Source organism: Stigmatopora argus, chromosome 1, assembly GCF_051989625.1.
Source record: "Stigmatopora argus isolate UIUO_Sarg chromosome 1, RoL_Sarg_1.0, whole genome shotgun sequence".
Lineage (NCBI taxonomy): Eukaryota > Metazoa > Chordata > Actinopteri > Syngnathiformes > Syngnathidae > Stigmatopora > Stigmatopora argus.
Window position 1 is genome coordinate 29,476,595 of NC_135387.1, and position 27,053 is coordinate 29,503,647.

General features: G+C 37.2%; 1 protein-coding gene across 2 annotated transcripts in view; it reads right to left on the reverse strand.

Annotated features, from left to right (window-relative positions):
- Nucleotides 1-27,053, reverse strand: part of samd11 (sterile alpha motif domain containing 11) — an 86,442-nt gene that overhangs the window by 32,745 nt on the left and 26,644 nt on the right. For both annotated transcript variants that reach the window (XM_077615447.1, XM_077615439.1), the window contains exon 4: nucleotides 15,788-15,897. In XM_077615447.1, coding sequence (XP_077471573.1) covers nucleotides 15,788-15,897 — 110 coding nt within the window. The remainder of the gene's footprint in view (nucleotides 1-15,787; nucleotides 15,898-27,053) is intronic.

Genomic DNA, 27,053 nt, shown 5'->3' on the forward strand with positions numbered 1-27,053 from the left:
GTCCAAACGACAGCCACCGTTCAACCACAATCATTTACTCCATTCACTTTCCAAACTGCTTATCCTCACAAGGGTTGCGGGGGGTGCTGGATCCCAGCTGGTTTCAGGCACCAGGCGGGGGACAACTAAAAGCTTCAGACAATTTAGAGATCGGTTTTGGAAGGAAATCGGAGCCCTAGACTGGTCGCCAGTAGCATAACACACAAAAACAGACGACCATTCAAATGGGAATCGAACCCGCGCCTGCCCGCACCCAAGTCAGGCAAGTGAACAGAAAATGACTACAGTTACGTCTCAGTCAAATCGATTGAATTCAGCCAAGAACCCCCCGTCCCCCCTCGTGATAGGAGGGCTTGTAAACTTTGCCACAGTGGAAGGTCAAATCGCTCGTCAGTATTGTGGCCGCGGGTTTGTTTAATCTGTCCTTTTCTTCTCGCTAGCGTGCCTTTTTTTCGCTCCGCAATTTCCTGTAGCAGTCAATTCCGCCACGTTTCCTGTCTTTGTGTTTTTCCGCCTTATTTAGAGCCGTTTTTTTGGCATTCTTCAGTTTTTTTGCTGCTCCTGTTTGGTGGAGATGTTTTTTTTTTTTCTACAGAGTGGAGGTGGTTAGCTACAGTTCCGCTATCGCTTCTCCGTGGCTGCACCCACCTCCATTCGTTTTGTTAGCGTGTTAGCATCACGTCAGATTTTACTTCCTCATTAAGTGATTTTGTGTGTTATTTTCAATTGGGTTTTTTCGAAAGCTTTGTATTTTTGCTTGTTCCTTTGTCATCGAGTACAAAGTTAACCGCAATATTTTCTCGCATATTAGCCGCATTCGCGTATAAGCCGCACCCTTAAAACTGCCTTAAAATGGTTGAATTTTACAATTTATCTCGTATAAGATGCCCCTGACATTTATAAAAAAAAAATATAAATATATCTAAAATAGTCCGATGTATATTAAATTTCCTGATTTTCCCCTTTTTAAATCAATATTGTAATTTTTTAATCCATTTTTTCTGTTTTTTTAGTTCAAAAATCATTTAGTAAAATCTAAAAAAAATATATAAAAAACCCGAAAATAAACATTGTTTTAGATCTTAAAAAAACTGAATATTCCCGCCTTTTAATCCAGTTCTTTTAATCCATCTATAAAAAAACATCTAAATATTATATCTAAAATGGTCGGGCCCACATGAAATCAAGTTGACGTTAAAGACAAATACGGCCTATATGCGAGAAAATACGGTATTTTTTAAAGAATGGCGTCGTAGGGAGTTTGAGGTCCAGAATGCCAATTTTGGAAGACAAAAAAAAATCTCATTTGTTCCGTTTTCTATACCCGACGCCCTCCCGCTTCCACATCTTGTGTACAATTACGGCACCCCCTACTGCTCCGTCCTCCTCCTCCTCTTCGGCGTCTCCTCCCTTCCTTCCTTCTTCCGTCGCCATCCCACCTCCGCCCCCGCAAACGCACCTCGAATCAATACGGGCCTAATCACGGAGGCAGAAACGCAGAACTGGAAAAGACGTTTGTCATCTCTCTGTCTTGTTTTTTTTTTTTTTTAACTGGCACACCTCGTCTTTTCTGGCAGACTCCAACAGACAAAAAACCGCGGTTCGAGACTGTTTCCTCTCTTTTCGCCCTTTTACCGCCTTCTCGTTGCTCAGAGGGTATTTTTAGGGGCGGAGAAGAACGTTTGTTTTGTTGTTTTCTTTTTTTTTTCCTGAGCTGCTCTGCTCAAATTCAAGTCTTTTGTGCATGAAAAACAACGTTTAGCAACATAAAATTAAGGTGAAGAGTTTTGGTGCTAGCTAAGGTTCAGCAAAATGTTTTGTTGTAGTAGTTTTTGGTTCGGTAAAAAGTTTTTATTTTTTATTTTTTAAAACATGGTTTATTCTAATGAGGCTCCATTATTTTTTTCTTGCATTATAATTAGAAATAAAATTAATTGCACGCAGTTGAAAGAGTTTTGGTGCTAGCTAAAGTTCATCTAAACATTTTTTTAACAGTAAAAAAAATGGGAAACCTGGTACATTCTAACAAGGGGTTGGTTCATTATTTTTTTCATGTTTTAAATTTAAAAACATTTTTTAACAAAATAAAATTGATCTAAAGAGTTTAGTCGCTAGCTAAGGTTCATCTAAACATTTTTTAACAGTAAAAAGGGAAATATGGTACATTCTAACAAGGGGTTCATTATTTTTTTCATGTTTTAAATTTAAAAACAATTCTTAACAAAATAAAATTAAGCTAAAGAGTTTAGTCGTTAGCTAAGGTTCAGCTAAGCATTTTTTTAGCAGTAAAAAAATAAAATAAAAATGGAAACATGGTACATTCTAACAAGGGTTCATTATTTTTTTCATGTTTTAAATTTAAAAACAATTCTTATCAAAATAAAATTAATCGAAAGAGATTAGTCGCTAGCTAAAGTTCTTCAAAACATTTTTTTTTTCATAGTAGTTTTGGCTTTTGGTAAAAATTCCCACTCTTTTTTGGGGAGGGGGGACACTTGGTACATTCTAACAAGGGTTAATTATTTTTTCCATGCTTTAGGTTTAAAAACAATGCTTAACAAAATAAATTTAATCTAAAGAGTTTAGTCGCTAGCTAAAGTTCATCGAAACATTTTTTTTAAATAGCAGTTTTGGCTTTCAGTAAAAGTTCCCCCCCCCCGTTTTTTTTTTTTTTGGGGGGGGGGCATGGTACATTCTAAAAAGGGTTCATTAGTTTTTTCCATGCTTTAAATTCGAAAACAATTCTTAACAAAATATTTGATTGATTGATGAATTGATCTAAATAGTTTTAAAAAGTTCTCACCTGTTTTTTGAAAACATTGTACGTTCTTATAAGGCTCCATTATTTCTTCCTTGAATCTAAACTTTTTTTTAAAACAGTAGTTTTGGCTTCCGGTAAAAAGTTCCCGCTCGTTTTTGTGGGGGGCGAAACTTGGTACCTTCCAACTAAGTTTAATTATTTTTTCCATGCTTTAAATTTAAAAACAATTCTAAACAAACTAAAAAGAATCTAAAGAGTTTAGTCGCTAGCTAAGGTTCATTAAAATATTTTTTTTCATAGTAGTTTTGGCGTTTGGTAAAAAGTTCCCCCCCGTTTTTTGAAAACATGGTACGTTCTAATAAGGCTCCATCATTTCTTCCTTGTAGCTAAACTTTTTTTAAAAAACAGTAGTTTTGGCTTTAAGTAAAAAGTTCTCACCTGTTGTTTTGAAAACATGGTACATTCAAACAAAGCTCCATTATATCTTCCTTGCATTATAATTAAAAACTAAATTAATATTTCGAAGTTTAAAGGGTTTCGGCGCTAGCTAAGGTTCATCTAAACTTTTTTTTAAACAGTAGTTTTGGCTTCCGGAAAAAAAGTTCCCACACTTTTTTTGGGGGGGGGGAAACATGGTACATTCCAACAAGGCTGCATTATTTCTTCAATTAATTATATTTAAAAACAATGCTTAACAAAACCAAACTAATCTTTTCGGCGTTTAAAGAGTTTCGACCGGAGAAAACGTTTGGAAAACATTTTTATAGTAGTTTTGACTTTCGATAAAAAAAGTTCCGATCCCCCTTTTAAAAAAAAAAACATGGTACATTCCAAAAGGCTCCATCTTTTTTTCCTATGCATTACACTTTAAAAAATGCTTAACAAAACAAAATGAATCTTTTCACATTTTAAGTGTTTCGGCGCAACATTTTTTATAGTAGTTTTGCCTTGCGGTAAAAAGTTCCCAAACATTTTATTTTCTATTTTTATTTTTTTAAACATTCTAACAAGACTCCCTCGTTTCGATATATTTATTGCATTTCAATACTTTACTTTCAGGCAGAAACGACCTTTCCGGGGTTCTTTTCTGGCAAAAAAAAGTTATCTAAGGGTCATAGTTCCAATGATGGTTTAGTCCATGTAGTTTTTTTTAAACGATTTAATTAGAATTCCAAATCGTATGGAGGTGGACTGGAATTGTGGAGGATTTTAAAAAATGCCCGCAAGATACGTTTGACATGTCAAATAAGTGCGTTTGTTTTAGCCAAAGGTTACAACTATTTTAAGGGGTGTCGTATTACACAATACACAATAGATTATCTTTTTTTGCGATACAGATTTTCGAATAAATTTTGTAAAAAATGTCAATACTCATTATTTTTCTTTTTAAAAAAGAATTAAGGAGAAATACTTAAAACATATCTACCAACTTCTGCTTTTTTTAAAAATACCACACCACCAAAAAACTAAATATAAAAATGTCAATACTCGTTATTTTTCTTCTTTAAAAAGACTAACAGAGAATTACAAACTACATTCAGATTTTCAATTTTTTTGGAATGGATTAAAACATATCTACCAACAATTGCTTTTTGCATGGCAACACGCTCGTAACATAACATAAACAAATTTAAATGAATTTTGATTACGATGCAGACACACTCAAAATAAGTTGAATCTAACCTTACACTAAACTTAATTCTAATTTTGTTTGACATTTTGATACCTTTCTTCTCCCGGGTTGGCTCTATTGGCCCCGCCTCCACCCTGACTTTCAGATGCAACCTATTGAGGGTTGTTTGCTTTTGTCTTCCCTTCAAAATATTCCTAAAATGATGCACACAAATGTCCTCACAATTGGATAACGCACGACCACTTGCCAACCAGAAGTAGTATATACTCCTCTCGTATTAGCGAACAAGCTCCGCCATTGGCACTGACTAACGCAAGGGTGTCAGACTCGGGTTGGTTCGCGGGCCGCATTTACGTCAACTCGATTTCACGTGGGCCGGACCATTTTAGATATAATATTTAGATTTTTTTAAATAAATGGATTAAAAGAACTGGATTAAAAGCCCTGAATATTCTGTTTTTTATAGATCTTATTTTCTCTCTTTATTTTAGCTTTTTCACATATATGTTTACGATTTTACAAAATAATTTTTGAACTAAAAACAGAAAAAAACGATCAAAAATGACAATTATTGATTTAAAAGGGGGAAAATCAGGAAATTTAAGATATGTCGGACCATTTTAGATATATTTAGATTTTTTTTAAATAAATCGATTAAAAGAACTGGATTAAAAGCCTTGAATATTCCGTTTTTTATAGATCTAAAACAATGTTTATTTTAGCTTTTTTATATATATATTTACGATTTTACAAAATGATTTTTGAACTAAAAACACAGAAAAAATGGATTAAAATATGTCAATTATTGATTTAAAGGGAGGAAATCAGGAAATTTAATATACATCTATACTATTTATTTTAATTTGATCCTAAAACAGAAAGTCGGCACTCATAATTTACTTTCCCGGGCCGCACCAAATGATGCGGCGGGCCAGATTTGGCCCCCGGGCCGCCACTTTGACACCTGTGGACTAACGGGGAAAAAACAGTGAAAAAAATGCAATGCTCCGCCCAGTGCTCGTAGAGACATTACACGAGTGTCCACCATGTTCTTATGAGCAGCCTATCGCGTCCACTGTCTGCTCGCATATCAAAATTTATCTTGTATCTCAAGATAAATATTCACCCAAAATTTTACTCGTATCTCAAATTGCTCATATGTCGAGGTACCACTGTACCAGCAAACAACATCATTTCCCCATGAGCCGATTAGACGACCAATCCCAATCACTGATTACTTCCCCACCAAATGAATCATTAGCATCAGCAAAAACATCCCTCAAACCACACCCATTTTATTTCTTAACCTTTTCCACTCCCACTGTAAAAAGTGCACCTAATTCCAGCGGGTCGCACTTAATTCCCTTTAACTGAAGTCGTACCTAGCTAAAAAAAAGCATGGCGCGCGTTTCCACCCACGCCCGGAGACGCCAGTGATCAAAGCCACGCACTCGAGCCGTCTCTCCGGCTGACCTCGCTAAAGACGCCGCGGCGGCGTCTCCGTCTCCGGCGCCCTCGGGCCAGAGATTTGAGGGCGGCGAGCTTTTAAAGCCAATTAAACGAGGCTGCTTAGAGGAGCGATGCTCCCTTTTAATGCCCGGCCGGCCCTGAGCTGTGCTAGCCGTTTACTAACTAAGGACGCTTATAGCCCTGCTTTGCAACCCGCGGCTTTTAGCCAATCATGTGCTTGATATGCTACATTATGCGCTAAGATGGGGGCGGTTATTATTTTCATCATCAGTGTCTTAGATTTGAATTTTTTTAAGGCTCCTATAGGCGTTTTTTTTTTTTACCTCACACGCTTTGAACGGGAAGAAAAGTCCGATCTGTTTGAAAAATGGGGAAGACCGGCAGTGATTGGTCGCCGGCTAAATAAAAGTAGATGTCAAAAATGTCAATGCTATCTTTGTTTTTCTTCTTTGAAAAAGAGCGAAAGAGAAATACTTAAGGAAATTCATTCATTTTCGGTGTCGCTTAACCTCACAAGGGTCGCGGGGGGTGCCGGAGCTTATCCCAAGGTAACGATGAATCGGTCGCCAGCCAACCACTCGTCCACCGGGCGATTATATTTTTAATATAATTATATTTTATGTATTTATATTTTTATTTTATAGATTTATAATGATAATTTATATATGTATATTTTTATTTTATATATTTATAATCATATTTTATATATGTATATTTTTATTTTATATATTTATAATCATATTTTATATATGTATATTTTTATTTTCTATATTTATAATCATATTTTATATATTTATATTTTTATTTTATATATTTATAATGATATTTTATACATTTATATTTATATTTTATATATTTATAATATATTTTATATATTTATAATATATTTTATATATGTATATTTTTATTTTATATATTTATAATGATATTTTATATATGTATATTTCTATTTTATATATTTATAATGATATTTTATATATGTATATTTTATTTTTATATATTTATAATGATGTTTTATATATATTCTTTTATTTTTATATATTTATAATGATATTTTATATATGTATATTTTATTTTTATATATTTATAATGATATTTTATATATGTATATTTTATTTTTATATATTTGTAATGATATTTTATATATTTATATTGTATATATTTATAATTATATTTATATATATTTATAATAATATTTTATATATTTATATTTTATATATTTATAATTATATTTTATATATTTATATTGTATATATTTATAATTATATTTTATATATTTATATTGTATATATTTATAATTCTATTTTATATATTTATATTTTATATTTGTATATTTTAATTTTATATATTTATAATTGTATTTTATATATGTATATTTTTATTTTATATATTTATAATCATATTTTATATATGTATTTTTTTAATATCTTTATAATGATATTTTATATGGGTGTTCTCTCCACAACCCACAGGTTGTGGGTTCGATTCCCTGCCCCGGTTCAAGACCATTCCCCAAAACACAAAACTGTCTTTTCCGCTTTCGATCGAGACTCTGAACGAGCCGATAAAGCCAGCGGGATCCAAACCGGTCATTGGCGTGACGCCTTCGGGACCCACCGTCAAGCAAGGCAGCATTCCTCCCTCCCCTTAGTCCGATTTCCTCCCCCCCTCCCCCGTCGTAGCGAGCGTGGTGACAGCTCAGACAGCCAGACTCCTTAATTCCTCTCTTACTCCGTTAATCTGTCATCTTTATCAGGCCGGCGAGGGGGCGGTGGGTGGCGGGGGGGCCGCGTGAGGAAAGGCCGGGGCGACGGGCGGGGGCGGGGGGGCCGGGGCTGGCGGCCCCCCCAATCAATCTCCACATTACAGCTGACAGAATGGTGCTAATAACTTATTGATCCCTCTTTCCGAGCGCCGGGGCCTCCGCCGGCCCCCGAAAGCCCCGCCATTGATTGGCGCGTCGGCCGCCGACGCCGCCGGGGGAGGGGGTTGACGAGGGAGACGGACGGGGGCGACGCGGGGGCGCTTGGGCTCGTGCCGAGGGAGGATGCGTGGCGGCCAACGTGCGCAAAAGGACACGGCGCCCCCGACCGATCTTTTTATTCGGGTGGGGGTGGGAGGAAATTAAGAGAAGTGGAGCTCAAGAAGAATTATGGGCCGCGGGAGGACAAAACGTGTCGCTAAATGCTAAGTCATCTGGCGCGCAGGTGGCCGCAAGTGTTTAAGAAGTTTGCAGAAGATGTAACTTAGCCCGTTTAGATTAGCGAAATAAGCCACACCCTTAAAATGGCCTTAGAATGGTTGATTTTTGCAATTTCCCTCGTATAAGCCGCCCCCTGATTGACAATTTTCACTTCCATAATCGTGGTTTTAATAGGGAGTATAAAATGTGTTACTTTGAAGGGAAAATCTTAAGAAAATCATCGCACGTGGTATTTCGGAGATACTTTATGAATTGTCTGCTGGATTGCACACTCAAAAAAGTTGTTGCCTGCACGTAGACAAATTCAAAAAGGAAGTCATGTGAGCAGTACAACCAGGAAGTGTGTCCGTAGTGGTCTTGTTTGTCATTCCTAGGTAAGATGGCGGCGCCATATATTTATGTATTTATTCATGTATTTATATATTTATTTATTCACTTATATATTTATTTATTCATTTATTTATATATATATATTTATTCATTTATTTATATATTTATTAATTTAGTTATTTATTATTTTATTTATATATATATATATATTTATTAGGCATTTATTTTTACATATAAATATATATATATTTATTTTTTATATATTTATTTATTTATTTATTTATTTATATATATTGAATTATATATATTTATTCATTAACTTATTTATGACCTATTTATTTATGTCTAAAATGTCTTTTCCTGTGTCTGTATTCTCACCCTCTTGCTACGGTGACAGTGAAATTTCCCGAATACCCGATGAATAATATTATGTAATCTCATCTGAATCAAATGTTCCCATATTAAATAACTAAACACAAATTAATTTAAAGATACAGTTTATTTTTTCTTGAATTTCATTCATAGACGTCAAAATTAACATTTTTTAGCATTTTATCTGTTTATCTTTTCTCTATTTTGAAATAAATGACCGTATCGGCCGTATTGTCTTGCGTTATGGCGTCATGGCGCCATGGTGTTAAGGGTGTCATAGTGTTTCGTCTTTGTCTCCTTGCAGTTTCGTGCAGGTCAAATCTAATTTGTGCGCATATAAGCCGTAACTGTGAATCAGTCATCATTTTTTGAGTGACAAATACGGCGCATATGCGAGAAAATACGGTAAATTTGCCCTGAGCGAGCAATGGCAGGCACAAGTTTTTTTTTCACGTATTATGCAAGTTACGGTTATTTTTTTTCTTGAATTTCATTCATAGACGTCAAAATTAACTTTTTTTTAGCATTTTATCTGTTTATCTTTTCTCTATTTTGAAATAAATGACCGTAACGGCCGCATTGTCTTGCGTTATGGCGTCATGGCGTAATGGCGCCATGGCGTTAGGGTGTCATAGTGTTGTGCATGTCAAATCTAATTTGTGCGCATATAAGCCATACACTCGATTCAGTCATCATTTTTTTGCGACAAATACGAAAAAATATGCAAAAAAGATGGTAAATTTGCCCTGAGCAAGCAATGGCAGGCACAAGTGAGTTTTTTCACGTTCTATAAGTAAGATGTTTTTTTGTTGAATTTCATTCATAGACATCAATACATTTTATCTAGCCTTTTTTAAAACATTTTCTCTATTTTGAAAAAAATACTGTATCACCGCATTGTCTTGCGTTATGGCGTTTCGTGCCTTAATTCGGTCATTTTTTTGGGGGGGTATAAAATACAGTATATATGCGAGAAAATACGGTAAATAATCAATAAATATGTAATAAGTAATAAATAAGTAGGGTTTTTTGTTTGTTTGTTTTTGTCCTATTAAGTGATTTGGATGAGAATTTCCACCCAAATATATTTTGGTCAATTTTGAGGATTGGTCTCAAATCTTCTGTTGCATTCTTTTTAGTCTGATTTTGGATTCCAAGTGGCGTGGCGATCACATGCTTTGCATGTCTGCCTCACAGCTTTGAGGTCACGGGTTGGAATCCGGTTGGAGCCTTCCTGTGGGGACTTTCCGGCTTCTCCCAAAAACAAACGCCATTCAAGGCTTTAAATAGTAAATCGCTGAAAATGCTTGTTGATCTGACATTCATTGACAACAGTTCTTTGTGACCTTAAGTTGGGTTATTTTTCTTTATTTCGCAAATAGGAGTCATTAGCCACCTTGGAACGAACTTCAAAAAAATTAAAAACAATTTTAAAAAACGCACCTACAACCCATACTTTGGGGTCTTGACTCTTTTCTACAACAGAAAAAAAATAAAACTATTGTTTATTATTTTATTAATAACCCTTTCTATGAGCAAAAATCCAAAATCTTTAAAAGCAAAAGACGCTGGCTTCTCAACCCAAAAACAAAACAGGCCCTTAAAAGCACATACACACACACACACACACAAAGACACACAAACACCCTTAAAAGGACACACACAGACACAAACACACCCTTAAAAAAACACACACGCACACACACAACAAACAAACACACAGACACAGACACACAAACACACCCTTAAAAGCGCGCACACGCACACACACACACAACAAACAAACACACAGACACACACACACAAACACACCCTTAAAAGCACACACACACACAAACCAGACAGACACAAACAACACACACACATACACAAACACCCTTAAAAGCGCGCGTGCGCACGCACACACTCACACAGACACCCTTAAAAGCACACACACACAAACAACACACACACACACAAAAACACACTCAAACAACACACACACAAACACACCCTTAAGAGTGCACGCACACACAAACACACCCTTAAGAGTGCACGCACACACAAACACCCTTAAAAGCACACACACACAAACACACCCTTAAAAGTACACGCACACACACACAAACACCCTTAAAAGCACACACACACACACAAACACACCCTTAAAAGTACACGCACACACACACACACAAACACCCTTAAAAGCGCACACACACACACACAAACACACACAGAGACAAACACACCCTTAAAAATACACACACAAACACACAGACACAAACAACACAGACAAACACACCCTTAAAAACACACAAACACACACACACAAACAACACAGACAAACACACCCTTAAAAGCACACACAAACACCCCAACAAGTTGCAACTGCCTACGAGAGTGCATGTGCGCGTAAGTAAAGAGAAGGAAGTCCCCCCCCCTTAAAAAAACCACCTTATCTCCTGCGTGTTTGAGTCTCCGGCCCGACGGACCGCCCGACCGACCACAGCGCCACAGTTTCCAGTCTCCACGGGGCCGCCAGACTCTCAACCCCGGCGCCCGTGCCCCCCATCTCCCCCTCCTCCCTCCGCGGCCTCACCCACCACCCCTCCTCCCCCCGTCGGCGCTCACAGACCCTCTGAATAGTCGCCGGCTGGGGAGCGAGAGCGCGAACAAGGGAGGGAGGGATAGAAAAGGAGAAGAGAAGGCGGGGGGAGGGGGTGAGGGAGGGGGGGAGGCAGCCTTCCTGTCTGTCCCTCAGATTTAATTAACGGCCTACTCCGGCACAGAGACGACCTCCTTTCCTCCCCGCACGCACACACACACACACACTGTCCGCCGCCATAGCCACCGCCGCCGCCAACTCCCCCCGGGTGCCGCCGCCGCCGCCGCCGCCCATTCATCTCTGTGTCCCGTTTGGCTAATTCCGAACGTTTTCTTCCATCGCTATCAGGCGCGTCTGCTCTTTTTTCTCAAGCCTATTCTACATCCTGTTTTTGTTTGGGCGCACTTTCCTGCTGGCTTCCCGCGTTTCGCTCTAAAGTTCAGGGTTAAACATGAACTTTTTTTTAAAACCAGGTAACCCGCCCGGTAACCCGCCCAAAGGTGGCAATCCACCTAGCCTCATTTTATCTTGACAAAATCACCCCCCAAAAATGATGAAAAACAAGTTTGACGTTCTTTACTAAGCATCAACAAAATTCCAAACACAAATAGCGTGACAATTTATTTATTTATTTATTTATATATATATATATATATATATATATATATATATATATATATATATATATCAGCAACACGCTTATTTATATATTTATTCATGTCTTTATTCATATATTTATTTACTCATTTATTTATATATATTTATTTTTATATATTTATTTATGTATTTATTTGTATATATATACTTAATTATATATTTGTTTATTTATTTGTTGTTTGGTTTTCATTCATTTATTTATATATATTTTTTATATATTTATTTATTTATATTTGTTTATTTATTTGTTTGGTTTTCATTCATTTATTTATATATTTATTTTTATATATATACTTACTTATAGTAATGTATTTATTTATATTTGTTTATTAATTTGTTTGTTTGGTTTTCATTCATTTATTTATTTATATATTTATTTATATATGTATTTATTTATTAACTTATTTATGACCTATTTATTTATGTCTAAAATGTATTTTTCTGTGTCTGTATTCTCACCCTCTTGCTACTGTGACAGTGAAATTTCCCAAATACGGGATGAATAAAGTTATCTAATCTCATCTAAATCAATAAACACAAATTAATTTGGTCCCACCCTCTAATTTTTTTTTTGAATTGTTCTAATTCACCCCCTATGCTCACAAAGTAACAAATACAGTCATACCTCTACTTACGAAATTAATTGGTTCCAAAACTTTTTTCCTAACTTGAAATTTTCGTAAGTAGCGGTGTACTTTATATGTAAAATTCTCACATAACTACCAACAAAACCCTTTAAAATTAGTCAAAGTGTCCCAATTTTGTATGAAAGATGTGCGTCAACACACAAAAATGACAAAAAATATAAGGAAACTATTTATTAATGTCTTAAAATAAATAAATAAATCTCCCTCCGTGGCCATTATAGATGTAATACCCATATTTGCCCGCCAATTCAAAATAAAATAACGGATAAGAAAATGCATTTACTTTTTGGGTGGAAGAGTCTACCTGACTAACAGGAGTGACCTTATACCCACAATTCCTTATTCTCGGGGGTGCCGTATGGCAAATTAATCCCGCAGACAAAAGAGATGAGCAAACGTGGAGAGAGGGTACGCGGGTGTTGGGTCTGAGCTTATTAGCCACTTGCTGCGCTAAAGGCTAATAGGATGAGGAAAACAGGGTCACCATGGGGTCAAATCTGCATTTTGCATGCCAGGTCGGTGATCCTCGTGAGGATACGCGTTACGAATAATGAGTAAAGGAATATTTACGTCCTTAAAAGATACTTTGTCCATTGCATTAAAGTTACATAATCCAAAAGTTTACAACTTCATACACAAAAAAACTTGGACGTCAATTTGACCTTGAGTTTGTTTACATTTAAAATATTTCATAAGCACATCATATTTTTTTCTTTTTTTGTATTTTTTTAACTCATTTGATGCCATCTGTAGCAAAAGATGTCATAAAATATCAGTTTAAATTCTAATAAAATTCAATTTACATTTTGCTGAATTCCACTGACATTAGATATCATTTTTCGATATTTAAAACAGCATTAAAATATTATAAATATTTTTGACATATAAAAAATAGACATATTTGGGATTTTGCTAAATAAATATATTTATATATATGTATATATATTTATGTTATATATTTATAATGATATTTTATATATTTATATTTTTATTTTATATATTTATAATGATATTTTATATATTTATATATTTATAATGATATTTATATATTTATATTTTATATATTTATATTTTTATTTTATATGTTTATAATGATATTTTATATATTTTTATTTTATATATTTATAATGATATTTTATATATTTATATTTTTATTTTATATATTTATAATGATATTTTCTATATTTATATTTTTATTTTATATATTTATAATGATATTTATATATTTATATTTTATATATTTATAATGATATTTTATATATGTATATTTTGATTTTATATATTTATAATGATATTTTATATATGTATATTTTTATTTTATATATTAATAATGATATTTTTATATATTTTTATTTAATATATTTATAATGATATTTTATCGCTATTTCACGGGTATTTGTTGCTAATAACTGTGAATTTCATAATACAAAACCAAGCGCTAACATTAGCAAACCAGAAAATCGCTAACGCTAAATCCTGCGTATCTAACACTGAATAAAAATGGCTAACGCTAAATACCCGAGTCACTGCCAATCCCGGGTGACCTAAAACACCCGCACGCGTAACAATAATACCCGATTAGTCCGTTTGTTTTCCCGCCATCGAGCTCACAAAGGCTACTTAACAAATAAGTGCGATTAAACGCCGTCTGCCTTCCGTCCGTTAACACTTAGCTTAGCGCGGCATGGTTCCTCTGTTAGCATGATTGTTGGGTTTAATGGCAAACAATGCTATTTATTCTAAAGTCAATGGAAAGGCGGGTTTTTTCACCCCCGGCGTAAATCCCGGAGCGCTAAGTGACAGGCGAGCGACCTCCGGAAAGACGTAATCAGATTAAGACAAAATCCTCCAATCGCGCAAATTACAGTAATATACTCATACCTCTACTTACGAAATTAATTGACTTTTTTCGTCAATTGAAAATTTCGTAAGTAGAGGTGCACTTTATATGTAAATTCTGTAATTTGTTCCAACATCCTCTAAAAAACTACCAACTCAACCCTATAAAAATGATCTACTTACGAAATTAATTGGTTCCAAGACTTTTTTCGTGACTTGAAAATTTCGTAAGTAGAGGTGTACTTTATATGTAAATTCTGTAATTGGTTCCATTGTCCTCACACAACTATAAACTAAAACCTTTAAAATTGGTCAAAGTGTCCCGATTTTGTATGAAAAATGTGAGGAAACACAAAAATTTGAAAAAATATATAACGAAATGATGTATTAATGTCTTAAAATAAATAAAGCATATAAAAATGTGCCTTTCGGCGCTGAAATATCTCCCTCCGTGGCCGTTATAGATGTAATACCCGTGTTTGTCTGCCAGATGGCGACAAGAGTCGGTTCTACCAGGACCGAAAGTCGTCCACTTTGTAGTACATTTTAGACTTTTACGTGTGCCCTATGTGTGTGTGTGAAAATATGTGCCACGTTGCATTTGTACTGTTTTTAATCGCTTAATTAGGGGATTTCAAAATAAAATAACGGATAAGGAAATGCATTTACTTTTGGAGGATTTCGTAACTTTTTCGTATCTCGAGTCACTCATTTGCATATAAATTTAAAAAAAAAAATGTAACCTGAAACTTTCATACCTAGAGGCATTCGTAAGTAGAGGTATGACTGTACCTTGATATATGAGTGCATCAACATACGAGAAATTTGAGATATGAGGTTGTACAGTAATACCTCGATTATCGCGGTTCATAAGGGGGCCGGACCCCCGCGAAACGTAAGATTAAAACGTATTTTAAGTGTGTATAGTAATCTAAGTTCCTCTATTTAAAGTTTATGTCATGTTACGAGTGCGTTGCCGTCAATACTGTCACATTTTTGTATTAATAATCATAACGTCCATATAAGCATGTGTTACTTTGTGAGTAGTTAGTGAATTACAGCAAATGAAAATGTTTTTTCATTGTAACATCCTGTTTTGGTGTTTTTTCAGAATAAGGGAATGGATTAATTTGTATTTAGTTCATTTCTATGGGGAAAAATTGATTTGAGATACGAGGAAATTGACATCAAGTTCGATCCCGGAAGACTTTAAGCTCTTATCTTAAGGTATTACTCTACAGTCAAAAAAAAGGACACTTAGCCTAGCGCGCAACGTCACCGGGGGTCCTACCTGGGTGTCCCGTGCTGGCGTTGGTGTCGGATGCCGATTGGCCCTCGGGTACGCCATGCTGTCTGCTGTGGTGCAGGTTGGAGATGATTGTGGAGAGGTCGCTGTCCCGACTGCGGAGAAGACAAACAGACGGTTGAGGACTTACGAACCGGTTTTTCGCACTCACGACGGAAAGGCGCGATGCTAACGTCCAAAGTCCAGCGCTAACGGTAGCCGCTGGTCTCCGAGGTGCGCGGTACGGTCTGACAGACTACCGCATCCAGCACTTTTGGATCTAAAGCCCGCTCATCTTCCACGCTAAGATCTATTACCCCGCATAATTCACCGCCTTTAAGTAGTTTAGCAGCTTAAAACCCGATTATACCGCTTCTGAGACAGATGCCGTTTGAGTGGAATAGCCAAGATAAATATGAGCGTGAATATGAATGTGTCCTCCACCGGATGACGTGTTGGGAACTGAGCCCGATCACAAAATTTTCAGGGGATGCAAAACGGGTGAAAAAGATTGGTTTTGTGTTTTAAATGGTGGGCCAGCGGGGGAGTGGGTTAGCGCGTCGGCCTCACAGTTCTGAGGTCAAGGGTTTGATCCCAGGTGGAGTTTTCAATTTCTCATAGAGCTTGCGTGGGTTTTCTACGGGTACACCGGTTTCGACAGAACATGCGTGCTAGGCTAGCTGGCTAACACTCTAAATTCCCCAAAGCTATGATTGGTGTGTGTCCAACAGACGCCTCGTCCGATATCGCGCTAGCATGACACTAGGCTAGTGTATGTTATGTTAACCGCTGGTGTGCTTGTTATGCTAACTGCTAGCGTATGTTATGCTATCCGCTAGTGTACCAATGTTATGCTAGCTGCTAGCGTATGTTATGCTAGTTACTAGCGTACTTATGTTATGCTAGCCGCTAGCGTGCCTATGTTATGCTATCCGCTAGCGTGCCTATGTTATGCTATCCGCTAGCGTAGCTAAGTTATGGTATTCGCTAGCGTACCTATGTTATGCTATCCACTAGCGTGCCTATCTTATGCTAGCCTCTAGCATACCTATGTTATGCTATCCGCTAGCGTATGTTATGCTATCCACTAAAGTACCTATGTTATGCTATCCGCTAGTGTACCTGTTATGCTAGCTGCTAGCGTACCTATGTTATGCTAGCCACTAGCCTATGTTATGCTATCCACTAGCGTATGTTATTCTAGCTGCTAGCATATATTAGGCAAATGTTTAATAGTTTAAATTCTATGCTGGGAAGGTTATATTTATTAACATTTTTTTTACTTAATATAATTTGGATTTTTACTAAGTAATTTCACATTCATAATTTGGATTTTTATTAAGTAATTTCATATTTATACGCAAGTTCGTGTTTTTTAAAGACAGCACAAGCAAAACTAAGTTTGACAATGCTTTATTGAGGTTTATTGAGGTTTGTTTATCTTGATGCTCTGCGTGAATCCAAATTGCGGTTTGCAGGCAACGCAAAATTTCATTGGCCTGTAGAGGGAGCCCTGTTGGACAAAAAGTTCTTTCTTAGTTGGCGCTGCTTAAAAGCCCAAAAATAAATGGAAATTGAAAAAAGCAAGAAATGGGTTTACCTCCCCGAGTTGGCTAAAGCTACCCAATCCCCCCCCATCAATTACCTCTTTCCTCGCCAGCAGACCCACACAAGTGTGTCAGGGGGGTATTTCATTTGCAATCTGATTAGCATCCTGATCGCATTAAATGCCATAATGATGGGAAATAGCCGCTTAGCATTCAGGGGGAGCGTAGCGGCCGTGTAGTGGAAGTGTCGTCACACTTAATGGCAAACAGCTTGTGGAGGGAGGGCTACACTTTTTTTTAGCTGACGGTCCCAAACGATAAGTCTGTGTTGCGGATTCGTCATTTAGGCAATTTGCTTTCCTGTTTTCTTTGTTTTTTTTAGTATTTACGTACCTGTCAATTTATACGTTTGTATTTGATACGTTTTTTTGAATCATTTCAAAGTGTGTACGCCGCATAATGACTTTTGCACAGGAATTTTTGAAGTACGTTTTTTGTAAAACGCATCTCGTTTTAGCCATTTCGGCTTATATGGTTTCCCGTATTTTATATACTTTTAAAAATTATTTCAAATTGTGTACGCCATGTAATAACTTTTGCATGAGAATTTTTTGAAGTCATTTTTGTTGTGAAACCCGTCTCGTTTTAGCCATTTTGGCTCAAATCCGGATCATCTCGGTCACTGGTAGCAGACAAAACGTCATCGTTGAGTGCTAATATACCTGTCAACTTATACATTTTCCTGTATTTTATACATTTTTTATCAATTCAAATTGTGTACACCATATAATAACTTTGGTACGGGAAATGTTTTTTTTAAAAGTCTGCTTTTTGTAAAAAAACAATCTCGTTTTACCCATTTCGGCTCTAATCCGGATCATCTATTGCTAATGTTGTCATGCTTTTATATGTCAATCATGCCCGCCTTTTCACTATATAAATATAGCGCGTCAGCTAGCAATGTACCCAGACAGTCAAGCTGTCAGCATCATACAGCGACATCTACAGAATCTTGAATTTACTGCATACACAAGGCGCACCGACTAATTGGGCGCCCCGTCCACTTTTAAGTGTGCCCTATGTGAGTAAATATGTTTTTTTAATCGCTTAATGAGGGGAATTGCAATCATTAATAAGGGGGGCACATGTTCTCCCCGGGCATGTGTGGGTTTTCTCTGGGTACTCCGGTTTCCTCCCACCTTCCAAAAAATATGCATGGTAGGCTGATTGGACGCTCCAAATCAATGGTGTCAGACTCGGGTTGGTTCGCGGGCCGCTTTAACGTCAACTTGATTTCACGTGGGCCGGACCATTTTAGATATAATATTTAGATTTTTTTTTTAATAAATGGATTTTAAAAACTGGATTAAAAGCCCTGAATATTCAGGTTTTTTATAGATCTAAAACAATGTTTATTTTAGCTTTTTTAAAATATATTTTTAGATTTTACAAAATGATTTATGAACTGAAAACACAGAAAAAATGGATTAAAAAATGACAATTATTGATTAAAAAGGGGGAAAATCAGGAAATTTAATATACATCTATACTCTTCATTTTAATTTGATCTTAAAACAGAAAGTCGCCACTCATGATTGACTTTCCCGGACCACACAAAATGATGCGGCGGGCCAGATTTGGCCCTCGGGCCACCACTTTGACATCTGTACTCTAAATTGCCCCTAGCTACGAGTGATTGGTTGTATATCTCATTGTGCCCTGCGATTGGCTGGCCACCGATTCAGGGTGTCCCCCGCCTAAGCTAGGATAGGCTCCAGCACCCCCTCCACGACCCTATTGAGGATAAAGCAATTCAGAAAATGTACGAATGAACAATAAGGGGAGCAATTGGCCGAGGTTGCCAGGTATGCATTTCAACGCGTCTTGAAATGTCACAAAGTACGTGGCGTCAACTCCCAAACCCGTAAAAAAGTGGAAGAGTCTCCCCAGGGGGTCCGCCATGACTCGGCAAAGCAGCGTTTATGGGACTGAAGTGGTGAACGCTTCTTAGCTGCCACCGCTATGACGACGCCACACTGTTTGCGGGCGCCAGATTTGGGTTTTTTTTACGGCCTCATGATTACAGGCTGCCGCCCTAATGTCAGGCTGCGGCCCGCCGGGTTGTTTTCCGCACGCCGAGAGAAAAAGATGAAGGCTAGCGTCGAGAATGTGTCGCTCGGTTGGCCGTCGCGTGCTGGAAATGACTAAGCTAGCCTCGGTTAGCCTGCGTACCGAAAATCAGGGGTGTCGAACTGGTTGTTCTGTTTAACGGGCATTTCGTCACTCATTCATATGTACATATAGAATTGAATGAGTTAATAACAGAGGTTAAAATTCCACTTAACCAACAGGAAGTAACCTGGAGACACCTAAAAATCAACAGGAAGTGACAAACGAATCAGAACCATTTCGGGAAGTCCCTGAAAATCAATTGGAAATTATCCAAAATTTACTTGAAGTGACACAAAATTAACTCATTGCTCATATGGCGTAAGACGTCCAATCCATTTTGAACGGGAGAACGTTATTTTCTCGTATATTAGCCGCCTCCGCGTATAAGCCTCACCCTTAAAATTGCCTTAAAATGGTTGAATTTGGTCTACATTAACTGTGATATTCGAGGGATTGCTGTGGTAAAATGGAAAATTCTCCCCCAAAAACGTATTTTCTCGCATATAAGCCGCCTTCACGTATAAGCCGCACCCTTAAAATTGCCTTAAAATGGTTGAATTTGATCTACATTAACTGTAATATTCGAGGGATTACTGTAGTTATCTGATTGTTCTTGGTTCCCAATAAAATAGAAAATTCAACCCCAAAAACGTATTTTCTTGCATATAAGCCGCACCCTTAAAATAGCCTTAAAATTGTTGAATTTGGTCTACATTAACTGTAATATTTGAGGGATTAATGTAGTTATCTGATTGTTCTTGGTTCCCAATAAAATAGAAAATTCAACCCCCAAAACGTATTTTCTCGCATATAAGCCGCACCCTTAAAATTGTTGAATTGTACAATTTCCCTCGTATAAGACGCCCTCTGAATCGCAATTTTCACCTCCATATTCATTAATAGGGGATACAAATGTGTTACTTTGAAAAGAAAATCTTCGTAGGTAATATTTTTTAGATAGTGTGTGAATCGAAAGGATTGTCTGCTGGATTGCACATTCCGAAAGGGTGTGGCCTATACGAAGACAAATTTAAAAAGGAAGTCATGTGAGCAGTACAACCAGGAAGTGTGTCCGTAGCGGTCTAGTTTGTCATCCCTAGGTAAGACTAGGTAAGATAGCGGCGCCCTGAGCGAACAATGGCAGGCAAAAGTATGTTTTTTTCACGTTTTATGCAAAATAAAGTTAATTTTTTTCTTGAATTTCATTCATAAACGCCAAAATAAATTTTGTTAAGTGTTTTATTTGTTTATATTTTCTCTATTTTGAAATAAATGACCATATCGGCCGTATTGTCTTGCGTTATGACGTCATGGCGTAATGGCGCCATGGCGTTAGGGGTGTCATAGTGTTTTGTCTTTGTCTCCTTGCAGTTTTGTGCATGCCAAGTCTAATTTGTGCGCATATAAGCCACACCCTCAATTCAGTCATCATATTCTGAGTTACAAATACGGCTTATATGTGAGAAAATACGGTCAGTTGACCTTTATGGGACAAAAGTAAAATTCTCCATCCCATACGAAGCAAACTGAGTTCGACACCCTTGTTTTTGAGTAATAACAGACGTCTTTTCTGCGTTTTGAAGTTTCAAATTAGAAGCCGGGAGAACAAAACTCTACGAAATCTGTGATATACGTCAACGCCTATCCGCGACCCGCGCAAATGCGAGCTAAGCTAACGACGCACTACGGCAAAACGTATCGCCACGCCGTTTCCGTCAATCAAAGTATAATCGTGATAATACGACGGTGAACTTCTGTAGGAGGTTAGCGGGTTATTATCCCGTGGCGAGTCGGCCGCTCTAAGCCACGAACGGCAAGGGCATTGTTAGCCGAGTAATTAGCGCGCTTTTCCCGAGCCGTCCCGCCTGGACTAATGAGCGGCTGAAGCCGATCCTCGGCCAAGTCTGGCCCCGCCCCCTCTCCCTTTTCATCGCCAAGGTCACTCACCCTCCTGACCTGGAGGATGGAGGAGCGCTTGGAGTTTTAAGACTCAGTCACCTGAGTCAGCACTCCCAGAGGATGCCAGTCTGTCGAGGGTGGGGGGTGCGGTATTACATTATTGTTGGACCTGCTCGCTAATAAGGAGATGATCGGCCATTTTCTCATAATCTCTTCCCTGAACTGGTCAACTCCAGCCATACAAGTCAGTGACCCAGACAAGCGCTAGTAAGTAGAGTACGGTACTCGGACGTTTGGTCGCCGGACGTTTGGTCGCCCGGACGTTTGGTCGCCCGGACGTTTGGTAGAACGGACGTTTGGTAGAACGGGTTCAAACATGACAGAGGGTTTACTGTTGAAACCAGCTCTCAAAATTATACAGTAGATATTTAGATAATAAACTCACTCTCCCTCATGATTACAATTTTGAGAGCTGGTTTCAACAGTAAACTCTGTCATAATTTGAACCTGTTCTACCAAAAGTCCGTTCTACCAAACGTCCGGGCGACCAAACGTCCGGGCGACCAAACGTCCGGGCGACCAAACGTCCGGGCGACCAAACGTCCGGCGGCCAAACGTCCGGCGGCCAAATGTCCGGTCACGGTAGAGTACAGTGGTACCTCGACATACGAGCAATTTGAGATATGAGTAAATTTTCGGGCAAATATTTATCTTGAGATATGAGACACATTTTGATATACGAGCAGACAGTGGACACGAGAGATTGCTCATAATAACATCATGGCTACTGTCTTTCTGGTCGCAACTCCCTCTTTGTAATGTCTCTACGAGCACTGGGCGGAGCTTGCATTTTTTCCGTGTTTTTTTCCCCATTAGTTAGTGCGAATGGCGGAACGATCGCTAATACGAGAGGAGTATATAATACTTCTTGTTGGCAAGTGGTCGTGCGTTATTCTATTGTGAGAATATTTTGAAGGGAAGACAAAAGCAAACAACCCTCGATAGGTGGCATCTGAAAGTCAGGGTGGAGGCGGGGCCAATAGAGCCAATTTTAAAAGTAGAAAGGTATCAAAATTTCAAACAAAATTAGAATTAAGTTTAGTGTAAGGTTAGATTAATTTTTGAGTGTCTCTGCATCGTAATCCAAGTCCATTTAAAAAAAATATGTTATGTTACGAGCGCGTTGCCGTGCAAAAAGCATTTGTTGGTAGATATGTTTTAATCCATTCCTCAAAAATAGAAAATTTGAATGTAGTTTGTATTTCCCTGTTAGTCTTTAAAAAAAATGAAAAATAGTGAGTATTGAATTTTTTTATGTTTAGTTTTTTGGTGATGTGGTATTTAAAAAGGCAGATGTTGGTAGATATGTTTTAATCGATGACAAAAAAATTGTTTTCAAGCAAATCTGAATGTAGTTCGGTAGCGCGTTGCCGTGCAAAAAGTCTCTCTCTCTCCGTCTATACCGAATTTTCACGACTATAAGGCGCACTGCATTATAAGGCGCAACCTCAATGAATGACACATTTTAATTAAAATAATGAGTATTGACATTTTTTATATTTAGTTTTTGGGTGGAGTGGTATTTAAAAAGGCAGATGTTGGTAGATATGTTTTAATTGATGACAAAAAAATTGCTTTCAAGCAAATCTGAATCTAGTCCGGTTGCGCGTTGCCGTGCAAAAAGTCTCTCTAATTTTAGTACTATTAAACACATGTTAGTACTATTAAATCACTAGTTATTTGTTACTTTGTTAATATAAGGCAAATTAGAACAAATAAAAATGTTTTTCCAATCCAATATCCTGTTTTTGATGTTTTTTTCAGAGGGTTGGAACAAATTAATTTGTTTTTAGGTTCATTTCAATGGGAAACGTTCATTTGAGTTACGAGTAAATCGACATACGAGCTCAGTCCCGGAACGAATTAAGCTCGTATCTCGAGGTACCACTGTATTACAATCCCATAATATTTTCCTGAATGAATAAGCGAGGGGAACATCACACATGTTGTTTTCTCCTAGCCTAATAAATGACACAATCCTTCACAAGACGATTGCGTGGGCTCCTTCTCCACACGAGAGGAAACTCCAACTGCGACCGAGACGGGAAAGGACTCAGCGTGAACGCCAAGCGCTACCCCGTCGAGGCCTCGGCGTGCCGAGTCTGACGACGTGGCGATGCCGGGGGTCGCGCTAGGCGCTAGCGAGAGCCGGCGCTGCCGGCGCTGGCGGCGCTCTGGCGCCACGTCTCACAGCGCCACGGGCAAAGCGCTGACAGACGGGCTACAGGGATGCGAAGATGAGGGACGGGAAGAGAGCGAGCGAATTCGAGAGGTCAAGAACGGGATTGGAGACGCGTACTTTCCAATGCAGACCGACTCAACGACACGCTAAGCCGTCGCGCGAGAACATTTCAGTCAAATTGGCCCTATTAAAAAAGAACTGGATCACAAAAAAGGAAGATATTTAGCAAAATAAATTGGCATTCAATTCGTTGCAGTACCTGAGGTTGCCACTGGGGGCTCGCGTCAAAACAGCGCATTCACCCATAGAGCCTCATTCAAAATAGCTGATTTCGACATCAAAATAAACTTGTCGAAACCTGCTATGAACTTGAAATCGATGATGTCATCGCCTTTGTATGACAATGGCGTCAACCACAATTGTGAAGTCATATTCTCTCTTTTAAAAAATATTATAAAGTGGGTTCCCAAATTCATATTTTGACGCTAAATTGGAATCGTGTGCAAATTTTGCATGTATCGGCCGTTAAATGAATACAGTGGTACCTCGACATACGATATATATATATATTCACTTTTTTATGAACTTAAAAAAAAAATACCGAATTTTCACGACTATAAGGCGCACCGCATTATAAGGCGCACTCTCAATGAATGACACATTTTATTTTTTTTCCATATATTCCGTTAAATGAATACAGTGGTACCTCGACATATGAGTAACCAGACATATATATATATATATATATATATATATATATATATATATATATATATATATATATATATATATATATTCACTTTTTTATGAACTTAAAAAAAATATATATGTATTATTTTACTTTAGTAGCAAGAGTGGCTTGAGGACTCAGGACTTTAGTAAAAAGATTTTTTTTAAAGAGGTAACCCTACTTTGCGATTTTTGTCTGGTCTACATTAACTGCAATATTCGAGGGATTACTGTAGTTATATGATTGTTCTTGGTTTCCAATAAAATGGAATTTATGGTCTAATGTTACTTGGGTACACCATGTTTTCTTGCATCCCTTAAAATTGCCATAAAATTGTTTAATTTTACAATTTCCCTCATATAAGCCGATTGACAATGTTCAGCTCCATATTTGTGGTTTTAATAGGGAGTACAAATGTCTTACTTTGAAGGGAAAATCTGAGGAAAAATCATATTTCTGAGATACTGTATGAATCAAAAGGGTGTTGCCTGCATGTAGGCAAATTCAAAAAGGAAGTCATGTGAGCAGTACAACCAGGAAGTGTCCATAGTGGTCTAGTTTATCATCCCTAGGTAAAATGGCGGCGCCCTGAGCGAGCAATTAAGTGAGTTTTTTCACGTTTTATGCAAGATACGGTTTATTTTTTCTTGAATTTCATTCATAGACATCAAAATAAATTTTCTTTAGCATTTTATCTGTTTATCTTTTCTCTATTTTGAAAGAAATGACCGTATTGGCCGCATTGTCTTGCTTTATGGCGTCATGGCGTTATGGCGTAATGGCGCCATGGCGTTAAGGGTGTCATAGTGTTTCGTCTTTTGTCACCTTGCAGTTTCGTGCATGTCAAGTCTAATTTGTGCGCATATAAGCCACACCCTTAATTCAGTCATCATTTTTTTAGCAACAAATACGGCTTATATGCGAGAAAATACATTGTATATATTTTTCTCTGTGTGTATTATTTGGCTTATAGTCCAAAAAATATGATGATATTATTTTGGGTTCGGCTCTCAAAGTATTTTTAACACATTGTTTTCTCTCTGTAAGTCCACATAACATACAACCTGTGTAAATATATACAAAGTATCTTATTGCCGGTTTATGTATTTATGAAGTTCAATGAAAGAGTCATTTGGGTAAATGTTCATGAAGCCTGGACGCAAATGAAATATAATTTAAAGTAAATGGGTTGGAACTGGTGGCGTCAATTCAATTTGCTCACTTAAATAGGGTCCCCTGTCTCTTTAAGAACTGATTTACCACGTTTAGATGATTATTAGTCTGTGGGTTGGTTTTGCGTTCTTCTTTCTCACATTTTTCGATTTCTCTATTCAATAATATTAAAGGGACATTCATTATAAATGACGGTGATTAGGTAACAAATGAGGTGGTCTGGGTACGCTTATGTATTTTTTTTTTTTACCCGAAGGACATGAGAGGTGGTTGCTGGGTAATTAACCAAAGTCTTTTATCAGCAGTTTTTAATCAATGTTCAAATGGGATGGAAAATAAACGAGTAAACCGGGTTGTTTTTTTGTTATTTTTGGACCATAACTAACCAAGATTTGGAAGATTGTGATGTGAATTGAATTGAAGGCCGTTATTGTTATTTTACAGGTACAATTAGTTTCATCATAAATTGCACATATAAATTATTAAAGTCATCAACGGTTATATTTGATGTTAAAGTCCGGTTTTGACGCAAAAGGCAAGGTGAGCTACATGCTAACCCGCTGCCATCTTGGAACAGCAATGTACCGTATTTTCTCGCAAATTAGCCTTAAAATTGTTGATTTTTACAATTTCTCTCGTTTATAAGCCGCACCCTGATTCAATTTTCACCTCCATATTCATGGTTTTAATAGGGAGTACAAATGTGTTACTTTGAAGGAAAAATCTTATTTCTGAGCTACTGTATGAATGTGTCAAAGTGGCGGCCCTGGGGCCAAATCTGGCCCGCCACATCATTTTCGGTGGCCCGGGAAAGTCAATCATGAGTGCTGACTTTCTGTTTTAGGATCAAATTAAAATGAAGCGTATAGATGTATATTAAATTTCCTGATTTTCCCCCTTTTAAATCAATAATTGTCATTTTCTAATCCATTTTTTGGTGTTTTTAGTTCAAAAATCATTTTGTAAAATCTAAATATATATATATATATATATATATATATAAAAAGCTAAAAAAAAACATTGTTTTAGATCTATAAAAAACTGAATATTCAGGGCCTTTAATTCAGTTCTTTTAATCCATTTATATATAAAAAAATCTAAATACTATATATAAAATGGTCCGGCCCACATGAAATCGAGTTGACGTTAACGCAGCCCGCGACCCAACCAGAGTCTGATACCCCTGACGTAGACAAATTAAAAAAGGAAGTCGTGTGAGTAGTACAACCAGGAAGTGTGTTCGTAGCGGTCTAGTTTGTCATCCCTAGCTAAGATAGCGGCGCCCTGAGCGAGCAACGGCAGGCACAAGTACATTTTTTTCACGTTTTATGCAAAATTCAGTTTATTTTTTTCTTGAATTTCATTCACAGGCCTCAAAATAAATGTAGTTTGTCATTTTATCTGTTTATCTTTTCTGTATTCTGAAATAAATGACCATATCGGCCACATTGCGTTATGGCGTCATGACGTCATGGCGCCATGGTGTTAAGGGTGTCATCATAGTGTTTC